A 23,071-nucleotide genomic window follows, 5' to 3' on the forward strand; every position below is an offset into this window, starting at 1 on the left:
GTCCTTTTACTAAATGAGATTCCGAGTCTATATGTGGAAAGTTAAAATCTCCTACTATCACAACTTTCTGTTTCTTACACTGGTGTGCTATCTCCCTACAGAACTGCTGTTCCAATTCTCTAGAACTATTGGGTGTTCTATAACATAGACCTATTAATGTGCTCATGCACTTCCCATTCCTTGGCTCCACCCATATGGCCTCCTCTGTTGACTAATCCTCAGTGCTGTCCCGTCAATGTGCAGCTGATATTTTCCCTGCCTTAACAATGCCCCACCTCCTCCTTTCCTCCCTTGCCCTCTATCCCTTCTGAAACAACAGAACCCTGGAATATTGAACTGCCAATCCTGCCCCTCTTGCAACCAAGTCTTGCAACCCTAACCCTAATAGGAATAAAGTAGAAGCATGTGAGACCATTTCTTTCCTCCACAACCATCTACTTACATGAAGTCTTTGCATAACTCTCATCATCCTCCACCTCACTATCTGCTCTAATATTAGTCCCCTCCCCCTGAAAATCTAGTTTAAACTCCCCAAAGCAGCCTAAACATTTTTGATTGTTGTAAATTAGTATGAATTGAAGCCATAGATGTAAATATAAAATCTGGACCAAAATTAAATTTCTCTAAAGTAGTGAATAAATAGTTCCATTCTACCCAATCGAATGATTTTTCAGCATCTATTGTTGAATGGGTAGAAGTTAGATATATATTATTCAGTACACGATATATAAGAATAACTATTTTTAATAAAACATGTTTATCTGAACTGTTGGTAAAATATTTTCTAACCTATGCACTAACACTTTAGATAAAATCTTCATATCAACATTATGTATTGGAATGTAGGAGGCACATTCTGTTGCTTTTTCTTTCTTCAAAATAAGAGAGATGCTTGCCTCATTAATTGAATCTTCAGACACCAAATTTGTTTATGGTACAAATGTTTTAGAAAGGAGTTTATAAAATTCTACAGGGAAACTATCTGGTCCCAGAAATTTCTTCCTGAGAAATGGGTGCCTCCAATTTAAATATTTATCCTGGAGGTAGATTTATCCGATCTAAAAATTCTGAGATTGAAATGAAATTATTCTTAAACTCAGAGCTATTGTCTAAAGCCTTATTAATTTTAAATTTAAGAATCAATCTCAATCTACCGCTGATTCTTTCAGGACCCGAGAGTGCAATCCCTCTGATCTGGAAGACATCCACCCTTCGACCATTTAGCTTTCTGAGCACCTTCTCCCATGAAATAAAACTGCACTTCTCTTCCCTGATGCAGTTTGACATCTGGTACGCTGCTCGTGTCTTACACAATGAAAACTGATGCAAAATACTCAATTAGTTCCTCTGCCATCTCCTTGTCTCCCATTATTATTTCTCCAGCGTCATTTTCGTGGTCCAACATTGCCCTCATCTTTCTTTTATACTTTGTATACAAGGAATGTTTTTGTATCCTCTGATATTATTTCCTATCCTACTTTCATACTTCATCATTTTCCCCCTTATGAGGTTTTTAAAATGCTCCAATCCTCTATCTTCCCACTAATTTTTGCTTCCTTGTATGCTCTCCCTTTTGCTTTCACGTTGGCTTTGACTTCCCTTGTCAGCCACAGTTGTGAAATGTTTCCTTTTGAATATTTACTCTTTTTCAGTATGTATTTATCTTGCACCTTCCCCATTTCTTTTAGAAATTCCATCCATTGCTGCTCTGCTGCTTTTCCTATTAAAGCCCCCTTCCAATCTACTATGGCCAGTTCCTCTCTCATGCCCCTGTAATTTCCTTTACTCCACTGAAATACCAACACATCTGACTTTAATTTCTCCTTGTTTAATCTCAAATTGAACTCGATAATATTGTGATCAAAGTACCCAAATAGTTCCTTTACTCTTAGCTCTCCATTCACCTCTGGTGCATTACACAACACCCAATCCAGTTCAGCCCCCTTGTGGCCCTATCAACTGTTTCATCTTGTATTTGTATGTGTGAGTTCTTAGACAACACCTGGATGAAGGAAAAGGTTCTTTAAAGTTGATGTAAACAGAACTATGAGGCATGCCATGAGGCTGAAAGTCTCTATTACAGCTCTTGCATACTGTGTCAGCCCCCTGCTGGCAGCCAGGTCTAATCAACAGTAAGGCATTGCTAGTTGCATTGCATCCATGATCACTATTATTACATCAACAAGCTCTATAAATCTATCCTATAGGCTTTCTACAAATTCTCATTCTTGAGATCCAGTCCTAACCTGGTTTTCCCAATCTACTTGCATGTTAAAATCCTCCATGACTACCATCACATTGTCCTTCTGACGCACCTTTTCTATTTGCTGTTGTAATTTGTTGTCCACATTCCAGGCTACTGTCTGGAGGCCGTATATAAAAGCCAATGGTGTCTTTTTACACTTGCCATTTCTTAACTCAGCCCACAATAATTTTATACCTTCTGATCCTAAATCTCCTCTTTCTAATGATTTAATGCTGTTCCTTACCAACTGAGTCACGCCACCCTCTCTGCTTACCTGCCTATCCTTTTGCTACACTTTTATTACTGATGAACAAGTGGTTGCTGGGTAATATCAGAGAGCATCATTACTTCTATCTAAAAGGTGGAACATTTCCTTTCCCGAAGGATGATAGGAATCCAGGTGAGTTTTTCCAGTGTCCTCTAGCTTCATGGTTCTAATCATAGAGACCAGCTTTGTTTCTCAGTTTTACTTTCTGGGCTGTTGAGATGGTCCTTAGTTTAAATTAGTAACAGAACCACTATCTTAAGTTAACAGAAAGGGTCTAGATTTCTGCAGAGGCTGAAATGTGGTGGACAAGCAGCATCAGTCATTGAATTGTCTACCAATGAAACAGGCCCTTTCACCCAACTCATGTTCACCAAAGTACCTGCTTGAGTTTGATCCATTTGCCATACTTTGGCCCATATCCCTCTAAACCTTTCCTATCTATGTATCTGTCCAAATGAACATAACAATTATACTATCTCCACCACTTCCTCTGGCAGCTTGTACAATATCTCCACTTCCCTCTGTGTAAAATATCCCTTGGATCCTCTTGATTCTTTTCATTCTAACCTTAAACCTATATCCTCTAGTTTTAGACACACTACCCTTGGAATGGGACTATGACCATCCACTTTCTGCCCCTTGTGGATATGTATACCCCCTATTAGATGCCCCACAGCCTTTTTCACTCCAGGAAAATATAATAGTCCTGGCCAAACCAGTCTGTCTCTAGAACTCAAACTCTCCAGTATTGGCGCCATCCTTTTCTGCACCCTATCTGCCTTGCTATCATCCTTCCTTTATCGAAGCGACCAGACCCATATACAATTTTCAGGTGCAGTCTCACAAATGTCATGTACAGTTATAGAGTGATGCCCCAACTTTGTAGCCCTCTGATGAAGGAAAGTATATTGAATACCTTTGTCACCACCATGTGTTGCCACTTTCAGATAACTAGGTGCTTGTTCCCTGGAGGTTTTTAATCTGAATTGTTCTATCTGCTATTCTTTTGTCCATTTTCCCAGTTGATCAAGATCCTATTGTAACATTAGACCACCTTTTTCACTATCCACCACACCAATTATGGTGATATTTGTAAACTTGTTAATAGTGCCACATACAATCTCATCTAAATCGTTAATCTCAATGACAAACAACAAGCAGGCTATTACCAAATCAGTCCTTGAAGAGCACCACTGGTCACAGGCCTCTAATTTGAAAGACTTCTCTCCAATATCACCCTCTAACTCCTTGCACCATGTTAATTTTGTGGCCAATTGGCCAGTTCACCTTTTTAAAATTGAAGGGGAAAAAGCAATTTAATGGAAGATGGAGGTAAAAAAATAGATTTTCTGGTCCTGACACTAAAGTTTCTTGTGCTCCATAAATGATGATTAACATTTTCTTCAAAACCCTTCAAGTGCTGAAACAAAGATATTTAGCAATGATGTTTGGTTATAGAAACCAGGTCCGAGATTGGACATAACTGCATGGTGGGATTCACTTCCACCCCCTATAGAATCTCTCTTTGCTGTACATAAGATCCTAACATGTTTTTCACAGTTACAATTATAAAAAGAATTGCAATATCAAAATGATTAAAAGAGAATAAGATGAGCAGAGTGAATATACATTGGGAGTCAATATACATTGGGAGTCAATATACATTGGGAGTCAATATACATTGGGAGTCAATATACATTGGGAGTCAATATACATTGGGAGTCAATATACATTGGGAGTCAATATACATTGGGAGTCAATATACATTGGGAGTCAATATACATTGGGAGTCAATATACATTGGGAGTCAATATACATTGGGAGTCAATATACATTGGGAGTGATGCATCTCAGCTCAGGTAATCAAACAAATCTCCCTTGCCTCTGTTGACCCCATCTGCACTTTCTACTGATTCCGAAAAGCCGCCAACTCATGAAAGGATTTATTTGGCCACACAGTCTTCTCCAGCTTTCTTTTGAGAAGATTCACAAGTGTGAAATCATCTCCCACCAGGTTTAAGGACAGTTTCTTACCCACTGTTATCAGACCTGCTGAACAAACCTCACCAGTAAAATAATGTTGCACTTGCTCCATTCTAACTGATCTCTGTAACTGCAGTCTGTACCTGTGCTTTATTTGCTATTCTATGTATAGGATGACTTCACAAGATCACAAGACAAAGGAACAGAAGCAGGCCACTCGGCCCATCGAGTCTGTTCAATAAATCTACACTGAGCTACTCTACACTGACTTGTTGGATGGAATGTTAAATGAACATTTTCACTGTACCTTGGTACATGTGATAAACTTGAAAGAGAAATCATGTTTGCCAAATGTCTTGGAGTTCTTTGAGGATGTAGCTAGTAGAGTATTTGAAAGGGTGGATCTGGTATGTTTAGATTTTCAAAATAAAACTAAGTGGGAGTATGTGTAGTGATGAGAGGATGCAAAGAGGCTTCAGGATGCTGAAGACAAATTAAGGTTCATACTTTGGCTTTCATCTTGACAAAAAGTAGAACAATTGCACCTAATAAATCAACGCAGGCTCACAGAGACCAGCCAATCCTCCTGGCACATTCTCACATCCATAGGCAATCTACGGCAGGTGGAGTACAACGTAGAACTGTGAGGTTATCCACTTCAACGCGAAAAAAAAATGTTTCTAAATAGAAATTGTGTTGATGTTGAAAGGGAACTGTGTTGTTTTCACAGTCAAAGAGTAATTAGGGAGGCCGGTGGTTCATGTACACACACACACACACACACACACACACCCACACACACACACACACACACACCGTGCAAACTACAACTGAAGTATATATATATAATTTTGAGCTGTTTAAATCAGAGGAATTTAGCACATTCACCCTTTGGCCCATGTGTCTGCATCAAACATGAAGGCTGAATCGCAGTCAAACACTACTGCTTGCACCATTTCCCACGATCCCCTTCATTTTTATGTGTCTGTTTTACCCCTCTTAAAAGCTGCCATTGTATCTGTTTCCGCCACTATCCCCGACACCTGACACTACTTGCCCCATACATTTCCCTTAAGCTACCTCCCCTTCACCTTCGATACAGGTCCTCTAGTGAGTGATGCTTTTGTCCTGGGGTGAAAGATTCTGACTGTCCACCTTATCAATGCCACTCATATTTTAATAAACTTCTATCAGGCCACCCCTCAGCCTCACGCCCCAGAGAAAACCAGGCAAGTTTTTGGCACAACATTGTGGGCCAAAGGGCCTGGACTGTGCTGTAATGTTCTATGTTTCTCTCTTAAACCATCTTTTGTGCCCTTTCCAAAGCCTCCATATCCGTCTTGTAATGGTGCAACAAGAATTACGCACAGTATTCCAAGTTCGGCCAAACCAAGGTTTGATGTTGGTGCAACATTACTTCCTTGAGTTTATACTCAATACCAACCCAATGAAGTCAGCCAACCATATGCCTTCATTACCACCCTCTCTACTTGTGTTGCCACTTTCAATGAGCTATGGACTTCAACCCCTAGTTTCTTCTGCATGTTGATACTTTTAAGAGCCGTTAACTGGATACCTTAATCTCCCAAAGAGCAACACCTTGCACTTGTCCAGATTAAACTCCATCTCCCTCTTCTCTACTCATGTCCGTAATTGATCTACATCCACTGGTATTCATGAATAATCCTCTACTTTGTCCACAATTTGAACAATCTTTGTATCATTAAACTGCTAACCCACCCAGTTACTTTTCATTCAAGTCATTGATGTACAGCACAAACAGGAATTACGATACCGTGGCCATTACAGAGACTTGAGTGACACAAGAACTGGAATGGCTGATACGTTCTGGCATTTCGATGTTCAAAAAGGATAGGAAGGGAGGAAAAAGAGAGGGAGGGAGTAGCATTGCTAATACGGGATAGTGTCATAGCTGGAGAAACAGAGGATGTTGTGGAGGGAATCACTTACTGAGTCAGTATGGGTGGAAGTCAGAAACAGGAAGGAAGCGATCACTCTTTGGGAGTATTCTACAGGCCCCCCAATATCCACCGGGACAATGAGGAGCAGCTCAATAGTCAGATATTGGAAAGGTGCAAAATTAACAGGGCTGCTGTGGGAGAATTCAAATTCCCAAATATTCATTGAAAGCAGTTGTTCAATGGACAAGTCCGCAACTGACGTGGCAGTAGTTTAAGCACCAGTAAATCCAGGACTGTCGTGTTCCAGTGTGGAAGAACATAAAACATTACAGCGCAGTCCAGTTCCTTTGCCCCCATGACGACGTGTCTGTCAACTTGTGTAATAAAAACCACAGAAATGCTGGAGGAACTCGGCAGGTCTTGCAGCATCCACAGGAGGTAAAAATAGAAAAAGTGTTTTTTAGAAAGCTGTGTCGATATTGGACACTGACTCACAGGTGCTGATTGGTGCTGCACTCGTAAAATTAGCCCTTTTTAAACACTTGGTTTTAATTCCATACATCTTATTGTAATGTATAGCACTATTTTAACTTGTGATCGATGCTGGTTGTATTTCATTGGCTGGTTTACTGACAATAAAGTGAATCATCGTCTTCATTACTGGCATTTCAGGCCTGAGCCTTCGTACCTTGAAGAAGGGCATCTTATTGCTAAAGGTTCAGATGGGGAAGAATTTGTTGGGTGTGCCCCGGTATGTGGACAAGCAGACAAGAGGAGAAGGCCATACTGGATCTGGTATTGGGTAATGAACCTGATCAGGTGATAGGCCTCTAGGTCGGTGAGCATTCTGGGTACAGTGACTATAACTTCCTGATCTTTATCATACCTATGGACAAGTACAGGAGTGGACAAAGTGGGAACATGTTTAATTGGGCTGATTAACATAGGATAACACAAGAACTGAGGACAGATGTTCTTGGGAAATGTACACCAGGATGTTTAGGGACCACTTGCATGGTTTTCCTGAATAGGTTTGTCCTACGGAGACAGGAAAAAGATGGCAGGGTAAAGGAGGCATGCTTGAGAAGAGAGATGGGACACCTAGTCAAGAGGAAGAAGGAAGCATTCGTAAGATTTTAGAAGCAAAGGTCAGGAAGGGCTCATGAGAATTCTGTGGTAGCCAGGAAGGAACTTGGCTAGAGGGAGCATGAGAAAACCTTGGCAACTAGGATTGAGAAAAACCCCAAGGTGTTCTACACATACACGAAGAACAGAAAGACCAGAGTGAGGGTCGGATCAATTCGGGGTAAAGATGGGACAGTGTGCCTGGAGGCAGAGGGGGAAGGGGAGGTCCGAAATGAATACTTGTTCACAAGGGAGAGGGAATGTAAGATCAGTGTTGAACAGGCTAATGTTGAAGTTAAGGTACGGGAAATGTTGGATGATCTTAAAAATATTTAAATAGATATCTCCCTGGGTCAGGATGGGATACCACATGAAGCAGGGGAAGAGATTGTTGGAGATACCACAGGGCAAATGCTGGAGGATGGCAAATGTCCCCTTGTTTAAGAAAGGTAATTGGAAAGTCAGTGCCTCCCATTCCCTTCCCCACCCACCCCAAACCATGGTCAACTCATTCAAAAAGTCATGAGGCATGGGATCCATGGAACCCTGGCTGCTTTGATTCAGAATTGGCTTGCTTTCTGTCTGGAGATCGTGACTAGTGGAGTTCTGGTGGAATTGTTCTGGGACCACTGCTCTTTGTGATTTTTATCACTAATTTGGATGAAGAAATGGCGGGTTGAATCAGTAAGTTTGTGAATACAAAGGATGGAGATGTGGATAGTGTTGAAGGCTGTTGTGGGTTAAAACAGGATATAGCCAGGATGCAGATTTGGGCAGAGAAGTGGCAGATGGAGTTCAATCAGGATCATTGTGAAGTGATGCACTTTGGAAAGTCAAACGAAGGCCAAGTCCATTAATGGCACGATCCTTAACAGGCTGGAGGAACCGAAGGACCTTGGAGTCCAAGTCCAAGAATTTGTAAAGATTGCTGCACAGGTTGTTAGGGTGGTTAATGAGGCATGTGGTGTGTTGGTCTTCATTGGTCAGAGGATTGAGTTCAAGAGCCATGATGTAATGTTGCAGCTCTCTAAATCTCTGGTTGGACCATACTTGGAGTATTGCTTTCAGATCTGGTTACTTCATTGCAGGAAATTTGTAGATACTTTAGGGAGGGTGCAGAGAAGATGTACCCAGATGGTGCCTGAGAACATCTTGCCACACAAGATTGACCAAGTTTGGATTTTTCCCTTTGTAATGGCAAAAGATGAGGTGACTTCATGGAGATGTATCAAATTATGGGGGCTTACATAGGGTGGACAGCCAGCATTATTTTCTTGGGCAACAATAGCAAAAACCAGATGACTTCTGTTTAAGGTGAGTGAGGGAAAGTTTAGGGGAGATGTCAGAGGTCACTGTTTTTTCTTTACAATGTGTTGGTGGTGGCAGAGGCTGGTTCCAGAGTAACATTCAAAAGACTCTTAAATAGGCACATGGATGTAAGAAAAATACAGGGTTATGAATATTGAGGAGGTTTACATCGGTCAGCACAACATTATGGACTATAGGGCCTTTACTGTGATGTAATGTTCCCAATACCAATCCCTGCAGAACACCACTGGTCACAGATCTCCAGCCCAAATGGCCGTCTTCCACCTCGGCCTACCGTCTTCCATGAGCTAGCCAATTTCATATCCAAACTATCAACAAATAGAATATAATGTTGGTAATTGTGAGATCATCCACTTTTGTTGGAAACATAGATCAGATTTTTATTAAATAATGAAAGATTCCAGCATGCTATTGTGTGGAGGCAGTTGGAGTGAGGATGCATGAATTACCAAAGGTTGGTTTTTCAGGTGCAACAGTTATGTTGATCTTCATTCTTATAGGAAATCAATTTAAGAACATTGATGTTCTGCTGTAACTTTGAAGCCGCATCTGGAGCTGTGCGTGCAGTTCTGGTCTCCTCGCTTGAGAGAAGATGCTGGCTTTGGAGGCGGTGCAGACGAGGTTCATCAGGTTGATTCTGCAGATGAGAGGCTTAACCAAAGAGAAGAGAATGAGTTGTCTGGGTCTGTACTTGCTAGAATTCAGAAGAATGACAGGGAGTCTTATGGAAACATAAAATTATGAAAGGGATAGATAAGGTAGAGGCAGGAAAGTTGTTTCCACTGGTAGGTGTGACTAAAAGAGGTTGTTCAAGGAGACTATAAGGGAAGTTGATGAAGGAAATACAGTAGATTTTGTCTACATGGACTTCAGTAAGGTTTATGTGGGCTTTGACAATGACTCACGTGGGAGGTTGGTCAAAGGTTCAATCGTTCTGTATTCATGATAGGTTAATACATTGGATTGGCCGTTGACTTTGTGGGAAGAAGTCAGAAAGTGGTAGTAAATGATTGCCTCTCTGATGAGAGGCTTATGACTTGCAGTGAGCCCCAGGGATTGGTGTTGGGACCACTGTTGTTCATCATCTGTATCAACGATGTATTAAATTGGATCAAAGGATATGCAGATGACACCAGGATTGGGGAGATCTTACTGGTTACATGTCCATATTTCTTGTGTTTATGCAGGCAATCCTTGTCCTGTTGTCCAGCCGCCTCTCAATGGCAAAGTGGAACCTATCCTGGAGCAGTATTCATTCAAGGATCAAGTTCAGATCAGATGCAACACTGGGTTTAAATTTGTGAAGGTATTTTATATCAATGTTTATTTCAGCAGCTTTCAGAGTTGATCAGCAATTGTTTTTTTTTCTAAGTTTTATAGTTCGAGAAGCACATATAAGAATGTGACTGTTGCTGTGGTTCATTGTGGGAGATTTGAGGTTGGCATGCTGATCCAATGTCAGCAACACGTGAAGGTGGAAATTCAGCCACTTTGTCTCCATTCATCTTTCTGTGATAGCAACACATGAAAGGATGGCTGGGGATAGTTCCCCCAGTACACCCCTGATTTCCTCATCAGTTGAGCAACATTCCAGGGTAGAAAATGGGGTGGGGGGGGGGGGGCAGAAGGAAAAGAGATGATGTTTCAATATTGATCGAGAAATCTGATACTATAGTAATGAACAAAGACATCTGAGAAGCCTCTTAAAATGAAGCCCTGTGGTTCAAGCTGGGATTACCTACTAGTAGATGGGCCCACGTCCAACAGATATAACTAGCTGTCAATGAGAGTTTATTGTCATGTACATGAGTACCATGTACGGATACCCAAAATTCTGAACTGCTGCAGCCAAAAAAAGGTTCTCCTATAGTAAAAATTTAAATTACCACAAATGCCAAGAGAGAAAAAATATAGTAAATATCAATGGTTAAATATTCACAGTCTTGGTTAGTGTAGTGGTTTCTGAACCTTTTTTTCTCACCCACATACCACCTTAAGTAAATTCCTTACTAACCACAGAGCAGTTATTCCATAGGTGTTTTGTGGTTAGTAAGGGATTACTTAAGGTGGTATATGGATGGAAGAAAAAGGTTGAGAACCATTGAGTTAGTACAAGAAAAAGTAATATTTCAATAATACAGTCCTGTCTTTTGATGGTCCTGGACTATTTTATGGTACAATAGTACAGGGAGGTTCAAAACCCTGATAGCTTTGGGGGGAAAATCACTGTTCTTGGACCTGGAGTTGCTGGATGCAGGCTTCTGTACTTGTTGCTTGAAGGTAGCAGTGAGAAGAGATTGCGATGAGGATTCTTTATGGTGTTGACTGACTACTTGAGGCAGCGCCTCATATAGATGCCCTCAGTGGATGAGGGGTTGTTACCTCTGACTAGCATTCTTTGCTACTCTCTGCACCCTTCTGCATTCCTGGACTCGTGTTTCCAACCAGACTGTGATGCAGTCAGTCGGTATACTTTCCACAGTGCACCTGTAGATGTTCGATAACATCTCAAATCTCCTCAGGCTTCTCGGAAAGTAGACACATAGATGTGCCTTCTGCACAGTAGCCTCAATGTGCTGACTCTAGGAGAGGCCATCCAATATTCAAGATTCTTCTATTGTCATCAAATAAAGCAGCTATAATATTACACAATATTTCCTTTAGTCTGCTGTTAGGCAGTCAAAGGTTCACCATCAGCAGAAATTTCATCATTCCTTTTATAGAAAGAGAAGCAAAAGAGAGTGCCTTCAGAGTCACCAATTGTTTGTGGATTCACCTCCAGAGCTCCCATAGCCTCTGCAGCTCCAGATCCAAACCTCTGACACAATCAGGAAGCCTTCAGCATCCTTGGCACCCTCTCACCTCCCGGTTCTGATACCTGGTACCTTTTCAGTCAGTCCTGAGCCAGTCTCCAACAGTTCACAGCCTGGTGTGAGTCTTTTGACCATAGTTGCCAGCAGCGTGCTTGGGTTCTTCACCTTGAGTTGCCAACAGCCCACTGCCTGTGTGTTCTTCAGCCACAGACTCCCTCACTGGTCCACTGCCATGGGTACTGACCCGTAGATCACCTCCTCTGCTTCTCCTCAAAAGGGGGTGGTGGTCTCCCATTATCTCATGCCTTGTGCCAGTCCTCTGTTTTCCCGGAGTCTGCAAAGACCACAGTCTGTCCAGGTCAATGGCAGAATGTTGAGCACTGTCACGCTCAGATGCACCTTAGGGCTTTGTTCTCAGCCCACTCCTGTTCACGCTACTGACCCACAACTTCATCTCCAAATCCCACTCCAACAGTGACCAAGTTTTCAGATGACTCAATAGTCGTTGGTCTTATCAGCAACAACGAGGAGAACATTACAGAGAAGAGGTAGAAAATCTCATGAAATGGTGCAAGAGTAACAACCTGAGTCTCAACGTGGACAAGACTAAATTAGATCAATGAACCAAAAGCTAAAGTGGTTACTAATACTTAAATCTCTTCATCCTTTCACCTGTCACTATCTAGCAGGCAAGGATGTCTGTTATCTCAGGCTCTATTTATTTTAGCTATAGATCCTCTTGCAGGAGTAATTTGTCAGATTCTGATATGAAGGGATTTAGAATTAACCAGGAGAAATATAAAATTAACTTATTTGCTGATATATTTGATAGAGCCAGTAACTTTGTTACAGAAACTGTACTGAAGATTGGAAGATTATGGGAAAATTTTGGGTTATGAAATAAATTGGGATAACAGTGAAATTATGCCTCCTTCAAGAGGTGATTACACTCGTGTCAAAGAGACACTCTATTTAAAAGGCTGCCAAATGGGATTAAAAAAAACTTGGGTATACATACAAATAATAATTTAAAAATTTGTACAAACTGAATTATTTACCTTTGGTGTAGCAGTTAGCACAATCCTTTTACAGCGCCAGCGATTGGGACTAGGGTTCAAATCCCACTCTGTCTGTAAGGAGTTTGTACATTCTCCCTGTGTCTGCGTGGGTTTCGCCTGGGGGCTTTGGTTTCCTCCAACCATTCAAAACATGCGGGGATTGTAGGTTAATTGGGTGGCACGGACTCTTGGGCTGAAATGGCCTGTTACTGTGCTGTATGTTTAAGTTTAAATTTAAAGATTGATGAAGATTTAAATAGATGGGCAGTCTTACCCATAACTCTAGTGGGAAGAGTCAATTGTATTAAAATTAAATTATTTCCAAGAGTACGATACTCTTTTAATCACTGCCCATACTATTATCTCAGAGGTTCTTTCAAGAGTTATATAAATGTCAGAAAATTTCTTTGGAAGGGTAAGATGTCTAGAAAAATTAACCTAGAACTATGAATTGGGAGTTTTATTACTCCCTAATTATTAAAATTACTTTTGAGCGGCACAGATGAGATTTCTTACCTTTTTTAAAAAAGGAGATAAAACTGCATGGGTGAAACTAGAATTGGATAAAATAGGGGAGAGAATGAGACAGGATTTTTTATATAAATAGGATGTGAAATTAATAACTGGTGAGAGAGAAACCCCTTTACTAAAACATTTAATATTTGGTTTAAAATAAGTAGAGATATTGGAACAAGGGGGGGTGGGGTAATCTCCTAAAACTCTTCTGACCCAAAACAGGCTTATTAACATATACATTGGGTAATTGGATTTTTGAAATATGGTCCCATAAAGGGATCAGATATATTGAAAATTGTTATGAATAAGGACAAATGCATCTTGGCACCTCACAGTTCGGCAGGCAGAACCCACCTCACTGACAAAAGACAAAGGAGGAAAAACCCAACACCCAACCCCAACCAACCAATTTTCCCCTGTAACCGCTGCAACCGTGTCTGCCTGTCCCGCATCGGACTTGTCAGCCACAATCGAGCCTGCAGCTGACGTGGACTTTTACCCCCTTCATAAATCTTCGTCCGCGAAGCCAAGCCAAAGAAAAAAGAAGATTTAGAACTGTGAGCTGTTGCCATAGTTGCACACCAAAGTGTTCTAGATAGGGTTGTACTGACAATAACCACACCAGTAGTACAGGTTTAAGACAACTTTAATAAACTAATATGTACACTAAAAGGTCTTGTCTCTCTGCAAGACGAACCTGGAAGGCTAGACTGTAGCTCTGGACTGCTTTATATACAAAGTCACCGGGATGACCCCTGGTGATCTAGTGGTGTAATTACATATCACCACAAATGTTCCCATATTTTGGCAAAAGTATCGTATTTATTTCTTAAATTATACGTTATTTTCTCCATGGGCTCACAGTTATGCATCTCCATGGTCCATCAAATGATGATCAGGGGAAGTCGGACTTCCAGGTGGTCGCAATACATATTTTTGTTACTAACAGAGTAATATCTACAAATTTAATTTGGAATTTAGTTAATGTTCTGCCCATGTCCTCTAGGTTTCCCAATAAATACAACTCCAGATCCAACAGGAAGTCTGTTCCCCTAATCCTAGTTAATATATAAGATCATTCCAACCAAATGGGTCTCACATTCACGCAGATCCATGTGACGTGTATAAAGATTTCTAACCCACATCTGAAGCACATTTTCGATATCTCTGATTTTCCTTATGTAATTTTTGTGGTGTGAGATATAATTGGTGTAAGAAATTATATTGTACCAATCTTAGTCTGACGTTGATCACTAATCAACTTTCCCTACATAAATCTGACCAACGCTCTTCATCAATCATTATTCCCAAGTCTGACTCCGTCCTCTCCCTTGATCATTCCAGGCACAGTTTTGGGCTCTCACTTTGAAGTACAAAGTACACTCTGGATATAAATTTGGGAGCATCTCCCAGTCGAAGTATCTCTTCTACCTCGTTCCCTTCAGGTGGGGTCATGGTAGGGTTCCATTTTTCCCTCAGGAAGGATCTTAACTGTAAAAAGTAGTGAAATGTTTCATTAGGCAAATCATATTTATTCTTCAGTTATTCAAAGGACATGAGCTGTCTATTGTCATGGCAGTCCTCAATAGTTCGGATCCCCTTTCGGTGCCAAATATCCAGACTTCTGTTACATAAATTCATAGGCATCAGTTTATTGCATATTAAGGGTGCTTTTGGCAATATTACAATCTCTTTACTGATATTGTTGCAAGCCCAGAGGACTCCAAAACCCAACCCCAATAGAATTTCACCAAAACATTGGTTACTTAAAACAAAAATTGCTTTTAATTTTCTTTAAACATAATAATAAGATTAATCTTAAACTTATTACTATGAACTTGACCTAACTTATTCTCCTTCTAATTCTAAGCGCAGTGTATATCATCTGTATATGTTCAGGAAAGTTATTTGTTTCATAGTCTAATCATTCACTTATCACTTCTTCAAGTTCATTGGTATCAGGCAATTCTTATACTGTGCACAGAATTTAACATTTATGAATCTTCATTAGGCTCTAGTGCTTAAAGTTAAATGGTTACTGCTCAGGAAGGTTCTTGTTGGTTTCAGAGAGAAATTTGCTGTGCACTGAACACACACAATCTGATTTCCTCCAATTAGTCAATTCAGAGTCTTGTTGAAGAAACTTGCCCCATCATGGGTTTTCCAAATGTTAACTTCTCCTTTCAGGTCACACAGTGTTCCTCCCATTTCCCTTATTTCAGGAGAAACACTCTAGCCAGACATTTCCTCTTGTAAGGACTACAAAGATTTTGTACAGGCTGAACTCACAACCTGTCTTCAAAATGGGGTTTTAATAAGCTGCCAGTTTGCCACATTGCAGCCTCAACTGCTTCTGTCGAACTGATCTCTCTCTCTCTCTCACAGAAGAATCCTGTTCGTTTTTTCCTCTTTCTGCTTATTAAAACCTAAAACCAAAAACCAATCCCAAGACTCCAAACCTGTTCCAATTTGCACCTCCTTTTGAAGTTTCCAAAGCAGTTCCATTGTCTCTGCAAAATCACTCAGAGCCTCAACGTCCAGGTTCAGCAAAGCTCTTGCATTTTAAATGATATGTCTTTTGTGAAGTTTTACTTTATGAAGTGACCTACCCTAAACCCCCACAATCTATCTCTTTTAAAGACATATTTATCCAAAACCATAATGACACGTAACAATACAATCATTAATTTTCATCCAGACTGTTACTAGATGTTTTAGGATGGGGTTATCTGTTCTTTTATTTATTAATTTGTTATTTGTGTTGTAAATGAAATCTTCTGCCACTCCCTCCTCCATGCTATGTAATCCTATGTAAACCCATTTTGGTGGTTCACCTTCTTCAAATAAAGATGTGGGGTATCTTAACTGGGATGCTAAGTAATATTTCCTAAAATCAGGTAATAGTAGCTTAAGGAGGAGATTCCTGAAGAAGAGCTACCTTAAATTTAATTGGGTCTGGTTGTGTGAGGATGATCGGGTGAAGATTATTCCATGCTTTAACTGTCTTGGAAGATGGCACTACAAATTGGGTTTCGTGCCCTTGTCTGCTCCTGGCAGGCTTGGGTCAAATTTTTTTAAAAATAAATTTAAATTAGAACCCAGCAATCTCTCCCTCCATTCCTGTAGTCAGCTATGGTATATCCTGTCTGGTCCAGGGATCTATCAGTCCAAAGGTATGGGGTGACGTGCATGGATAGCACACGGAATACAGATTTTCATTGTATTTTGTTACAAGTGAAAATTAACAATTCTTTGTTTTGATGTAAGGTTGGCTTTGTTGCAGGGTGGAGATGAGGTGGAAGCCTATCAAATTGAATGCCTGAAATCAGGGACTTGGAGCAGTGGAATTCCTACCTGTAAAGGTAATTAATGATCTCGGGATCACTACATTTCTGGTCAATGACCATCATCCTAACTGAGAAAAGTTAGAACATAGACCATCAGGACAGAGCACCTCAGTGCAGATCCTTCACCTAGAATGTTGTGCCACTTGTATAAACCTACTCTGTCAGTCTAATCCTTCCCTACCCTCACAGTCCATAACATCCCCTCCCCCCCCCCCCCCCCACCCGCCTCCATTTCTCTTGCATCCATGTGCCTCTCTAAGAGCCTTTTAAATGCCCTTATTATTATCAATCTCTACTCCACCCCGGCAGTGCATTCCCACCACTCTGTGTAATAAATAAATGGACAGATTTTATACTTCTATTAAATCATATCAACGTCTGTCAATCCAAAAAGAAAAACTTGCTGTATCCACTGTGGCACAGTTTGTTTTTAGAATAGCAGCACTGACTGAACAGTTGGAGGTGAGGAAATGAGGAGGATGGATCCTTGGGGAAAGGACAAATCAAGAAACGCCTTGGATTATGATAGCAATGTTTGATAGGAACACATAGAGGCAGGAATGGACCAGGTGTAGATGGGTCAGATTAGTTAAACTCATGGTTAGCTCAAGGGCCTGATACTGTGCTGTAACTGTACTGTGATTGGCTCTCCGATTGAGACGTGCAATGTGCAATAATAGAAATTTGAGGTCACCGTGCAGAAGGCTTGAACTGGTACTGTGATTACTTGAGATGTATTTACTGAAGGATTTTTTGTACCCAGTTATAGACTGTGGGACTCCCCGGCTGCTGGAGGATGGATTCATCACATTCCATTCAAAGGACAATCTCACACTATTTGGGAGTCAAATTGACTATTCGTGCCATGCATTATTTTATCAAATGGAGCCAGAACTGAACAGTAAGTAGATCAGTTATAGTTGAATGGGGCATTGAAGAAGAGTACAAATAGGAGCAGGAGTCGGCCATTTGATATCAAACTTGATCCACCTCTCAATAAGATCTGCCCATGGACTCAGCTCCACCCATCTGCCTTTTGACAATGATCCTTAATTCCCCTTCTGTTTATAAATCTACCCAACTCTGTCTCCTATCTAACAGATTTAGTGAAGCAGCCTCCAGTGACTGCTTCCTTGGGGTGAGAATTCCCCAGAGCCACTATTTGAGTTCCTCCCTAAATCTACTCCCCTGAATCGCAGAGGTTCTCAACCGTTTTCTTTCCACTCACAGACCACTTTAAGTTTTCCCTATGTGATCGGGGCTCTGTGATTAGTAAGGATTGCTTACAGTGGGATGTGGGTGGAAAGAAAAAATTTGAAAACCACTGTTTTAATCGTCCCTAATTGACTTGTTATGTTCACGGTTTCATAACTCCAAAGGAAATGGGCCATTGACAATTTTTCTCAAGCAAAATATTCCAGTAACAATTGGGTCTAGAGCAGTGATTCTCAACCTTACCTTCCCACTCACATCCGACCTTAAGCAACCCCTTGCTCATCACAGAGCACCAATGGCCTAGGGAATACTTAGTGGGATGTGAGTGGAAGGAAAAAGGTTGAGAACCACTGATCTACAGGCTATGTCCCCTAGTAAGTCTCACCTACCAGTGGAAATAATTTTCCTGCCTCTATCTTACCTATCCCTTTCACAATTTTGTTTCTAAAAGATCAAGTCAAGTTTGTCAATTAATTGCACAAGTACAACCCGATTAAACAGTGTTCTCCAGTCCTCAGTACAAAACACGCAGTCACGCAACCAGACATAGCACACATAGAGACAAACAATACATACGCAGGACAAATATTCATCTATACAAATAAATAAATATTGTTTCATGAATGGTCAGTGTGAGCAGTTCCTTTGGTCGTTCAGCATTCTCACTGCTTGTGGGAAGAAGTTGTTCCTCAGCCTGGTGGGGTTGTTCCTGATACTCCTGTATCTCTTCCCCGATGGGAGCAGCTGAAAGATGATATATGAGGGGTGGAAGGTGTTCTTATTTGATTTTGCATGCCCTCTTCAGACAACAATCCCGGTAGATCATGTTGGTGGTGTGGGGGGGTGGGGGTGATAGTATGGATTCTATCACCAATGTGTGATTGTACATATATTGTGGTATAGGCTGGTTGTGATTGGCTGAGAGCGTGGCCAAGCCTACTGGCAGGTCTTAAAGGATTGCTCCTAGCCAGACCCAGATCATTCTGGACTGGTCGACCTACATGTGATACGCTCCACTCTTCTAGTTAATAAAAGCCTTGGTTTGGATCAACAAGCCTTTGATTCTTTCAACGTGCACTACAATTTTATTAACTAGAAAGTTTTCAAGGGATGGAGCTTATGCTGTGACCGGAACGCCTCAACATCCCGCAGTTGACTACAGCGCTGAATGACTTTAAGCACTGGGTGAGGTCTTTTGAAGCTTACCTACAACTTTCTGACCCTGCCATGGTGGAGGACGGCCATCGACTATTAGTATTCATGTCTATGGTGTCCCCGAGAGTCTATGAGAGCATCCAGGATGCAGCCACTTACGCCTCAGCCATGAAGGTGCTGAAAGGACTCTACGAGCGACCTGTAAACAGGGTCTACGCCCAGTACAAACTAGCGACCAGGAGGCAACTGCCCGGTGAGTCCTGTAGGGCTTATAGCCAAGCACTAAGGACACTGGGCACAGAGAAAACTACTGCTGAGACCACTGACGATCTCATTCGGGATGCTTACGTGGGCGGGGTCCGATCGAATGAGGTGAGGCAGCGCCTGCTAGAGCATGGGGTAGAAAACCTAGAGGACATGATCCGCATCGCAGAGACAATGGAGGGTGCGGTCTTAAGTATGGATGCTTACTTTCAGGGCTGAACTCCACACTATGAAGTGAGTAGGATGCCCTCCTTCAACCCTACTACCCCACGGGCCACCAAAGGCTTGTCGGCCACCGCTACACTGCCTGATGCGACCCCAAAGTGCTACTTCTGTGGGAGGGACAAGCACTGTAGGCCCCAGTGTCCGGCAAGGAAAGCTGGGTGCCAGAAGTGCCTTAAAAATGGCCACTTTGCTGTAGTCTGTCGCTCCAAAATGGCCACAGTCAAACACAGCATCTCGTGTGAGGCCCAACCATCACCCTCCCATTCAAACATCTCTTCTTCAGAGCTCTCGTCCAATGAGAGCGAGGGCTCCACCGCGCAGCAGGACCTGACATCATGGGGAAGGTGCCGAGCGCAGAAGGTATAGCCTACCCTCACCGCAATGATGTTGGCCTGCTTGGACATACCACACGGAGCAACGACCGCCCAGGCCCTGGCCCCGACCTCATCACTGCTGCCAACCAGGTACCCACGTCACGGCCGACGCTGCCGACCAGCGACCTGCCGCCTCCGCCGCTGCTGACCAGGTACCCACCACCGCTACCACCAACAACTGACTGCCCCACCACCGCTGACTGCAAGCAGTGACCCCCAACACTTACTGTTGGCTGGCCAACACCCCAGCAGGCTACAGGCAGCAGCCCCAGCTCCTTGATGCTGACCGCTCCAGCCCGACTGCTTCTGTGACGTCACCACACACACATAGTGCACTTCAGGCCTGACGCTGCGTGACGTCATCACGTAAGATTCCACTGTTCCCAGCACAGGTCACTGCATCAGTGACCCTGGACCAGGACTTCCCCCATCCCCTTACAAAAGCAATGGAACTGATTAAAGTGCATGGACACCATACCAATTGCTTATTTGACTCGGGGTCAACTGAGAGTTTTATCCGTCCAGACCTGGCCCACAGTTGCGGACTGGTCATTCTCTCCACTGACCAGAAGATTTCATTGGCGACCAGGTCACACGACTGGGGTAAAGGGGTATTGTGTGGTGACCCTGAAAGTCCAGGGCATCACATTTACTGATTTTTAGTCCTATTAGTCCTTCCCCAACTGTGCGCTCTCGTATTGCTGGGACTGGATTCTCAGTGCCAGTTCCGAACTGTTTCCTTGTACTCTGGGAGACCCCAGCCCCATTCTCTCTGTAACCACTCCACCTCGGAGGCCTCCTGCCAGCGACAGCCCAAGCCACCTGCCCCAGCGCCCCACTTGTAGCCTCTCCACCCTCCGGATCGCTCCTCCAGCACTCTTCGCAAACCTCACCCATGGCTGGAAATCAGTGGCCACCAAAAGCCGGCAGTATAGTTATGAAGATAGGAAATTCATCAGAAGCGAGGTGTGCTGATTGCTGGATGAGGGTATTATCAAGCCCAGCTCAAGTCCCTGGAGAGCCCAGGTGATGGTTGTTAAAAACGGGGAGAATCCGCGGATGGTGGTTGACTATATCCAGACACTCAACCGCTTTACACTTCTGGATGTGTACCCCCTCCACGGATTACAGATGTGGTGAATCAGATCGCCAAATATCATGTGTCCTCCACCACTGACTTGCGTTTGGCCTATCACCAGCTCCCGATCCGCCGAGAAGACCGACTTTTCACAGCCTTTTAAGCGAATGGGCGGCTCTATCAATTCCTCAGGGTACCCTTTGGGGTCACGAATGGTGTCACGGTTTTCCAGCGGTAAATGGAACGGATGGTATACCAGAACGGGCTAACAGCTACTTTCCCGTATCTGGATAATGTCACCATCTGCGGCCATGACACGCAGGACCATGATGCCAAGCTTGAGAAATTTTTTCAGACTGCTATTCGGCTAAACTTAACCAACAATTTCGACAAGTGTATCTTCCGGACCACTCGGTTGTTTGGTGGAGAATGGGGTGAAAATGCCAGACCCTGACCGCCTGCATCCCCTCATGGACTTACCACCCCACCCCCCCCTTCCCCACACACGCCCGAGGGAATATCTTGGTAATCTCAGCATACAGCAAAGAGTCACCAAGCCCCCACTACCTCACAGAAACAATAGGTTTTCTGTAGATGCTGTTATTTGCCAAACTATTCATTCCTCTCACTGCTAGGATCACCATCATCCCATCCCATTTTTGCAAAATCCATGTATTCAGTAGCCACTGTTCTGGCAGATTGACTGTACATGTGACAACAAGCCACTCAATATTGGATTATTGGCTGTTGGGTTAATTTGAGAAGGGAAAAATAACATTGGGTAATACAGAAGTGACCAAGGCTTTGAACAACTGTGTTGTGTTAGTCCTCATAGTGGAGGACACAGTTAACACGGTAAAGAGAGATGTTATGTATGCAATCAATGTCACTAAAGAGGTAGCACTGAGCAAACTAGTGGGACTAAAGGTTGATATGCTCCATGGAATGCACCCCAGGGTACTGAAAAAAACATAGGCCAATCCTGAAGAAGGGCTCAGGCCTGAAACATCAACTATCTTTTATTTTCTATGGCTTCTGCATTATATATTGATTTTCTCCAGCACTTATGTGTACTGCCCTAGCGTCTGCAGATGTTCTTGTTTAACTATACACCAGATATCTTAAAATCTGTAGTCAAGAAAATGCTTGAAGCTATCAGTAAAGAAGAAATAGCAAGCCATCTGGATAGAAATGGTTCCATTAGGCAGACACAGCATGGATTCAGTAAGCACTGGTGCTGTATGACAAGTCGATAGAGGGGAACTTGGTTTACCAGAAGGCATTCAATAAGTGCAGCATAAAAGACTTCTCCATAGATAAGAATGCATGGAGTTGGGGTGATAGAGGATAGAGGATTGGTTAACCAATAGAAAATAGAGAGTTGGGATAAATTGGCACTTTTCTGGTTGGCAATCAGTGGTGAGCGGGGTGCCGCAGGTGCTGGGCCCGCAACTGTTCGTGATATACATTAATGATTTGAAAGAGGGCATTAATTGTAGCATATCTATTTTTGCTGATGACACAAAACTGAGCAGGAAAGCCAATTTTGCAGAGGATATGGAGTTTGCAGAGAGAAATAGATAGGTTTTTAGTGGGCAAGGATCTGGCATATCGAATACAACGCTGTTAAATGTGAGATCCACTATGGAAGCAATAATAGATTAGATTATTATTTATATGGTGAAAGATTCCAGCAAGCTGTTGTGTAGAAGGAATTGGAAGTGGTGATACATGAATGACCAAATGTTGGTTTGCAGATGAAAAGCTAATCATGAAGGCAAATGGAATGTTGGCCCTCATTCCTGCAGGGAATGAATTCAAGAACACAGATGTTCTGGTGCAACGATACAGGGTACCAATGAGGCTGCATCTGGAGTACTGCTCGCAGAAGAACCCTGTCATTGCACTGGATATTTTGTGACAAATAACCAGACTTAGACAAATGTGCATCCATTCTCTGTTTGGGCTTGTGGACTAAAAACGTGAATAAGTTTTCTTGTTCTTGAGCATGGAGTCGGGGAAGCAACTTGACAAAATGGCTGGAATATTGGTGCTGAAGTTATGACAACTGCTTCAGTGGCTTTGAGCTTGACTTCGAGTGTCATACGGAGTGCGATGTGGAGTATGAGATTATGGGTGTCCCCGACTACCCTG

At 42.5% G+C, this 23,071-nt stretch overlaps 1 protein-coding gene across 17 annotated transcripts in view; it reads left to right on the forward strand.

The window, feature by feature from the left end:
- The window catches only part of masp1 (MBL associated serine protease 1), a 167,798-nt gene that overhangs the window by 66,829 nt on the left and 77,898 nt on the right, over positions 1–23,071 (forward strand). For 16 of the 17 annotated variants that reach the window (XR_011344402.1, XR_011344403.1, XR_011344401.1 and 13 more), the window contains 3 exons: positions 10,060–10,178; positions 16,543–16,621; positions 17,370–17,507. Coding sequence is in view for 13 of the 17 variants with exons in the window: in XM_069897695.1 (XP_069753796.1) it covers positions 10,060–10,178; positions 16,543–16,621; positions 17,370–17,507 (336 nt within the window). In the remaining 4 variants the exon portion in view is untranslated. Of the gene's footprint in view, positions 1–4,668; positions 4,802–10,059; positions 10,179–16,542; positions 16,622–17,369; positions 17,508–23,071 lie in introns of those variants that run through there. The other variant, XM_069897703.1, reaches the window with a different exon arrangement.

Source organism: Narcine bancroftii, chromosome 9 (assembly GCF_036971445.1).
Source record: "Narcine bancroftii isolate sNarBan1 chromosome 9, sNarBan1.hap1, whole genome shotgun sequence".
NCBI lineage: Eukaryota > Metazoa > Chordata > Chondrichthyes > Torpediniformes > Narcinidae > Narcine > Narcine bancroftii.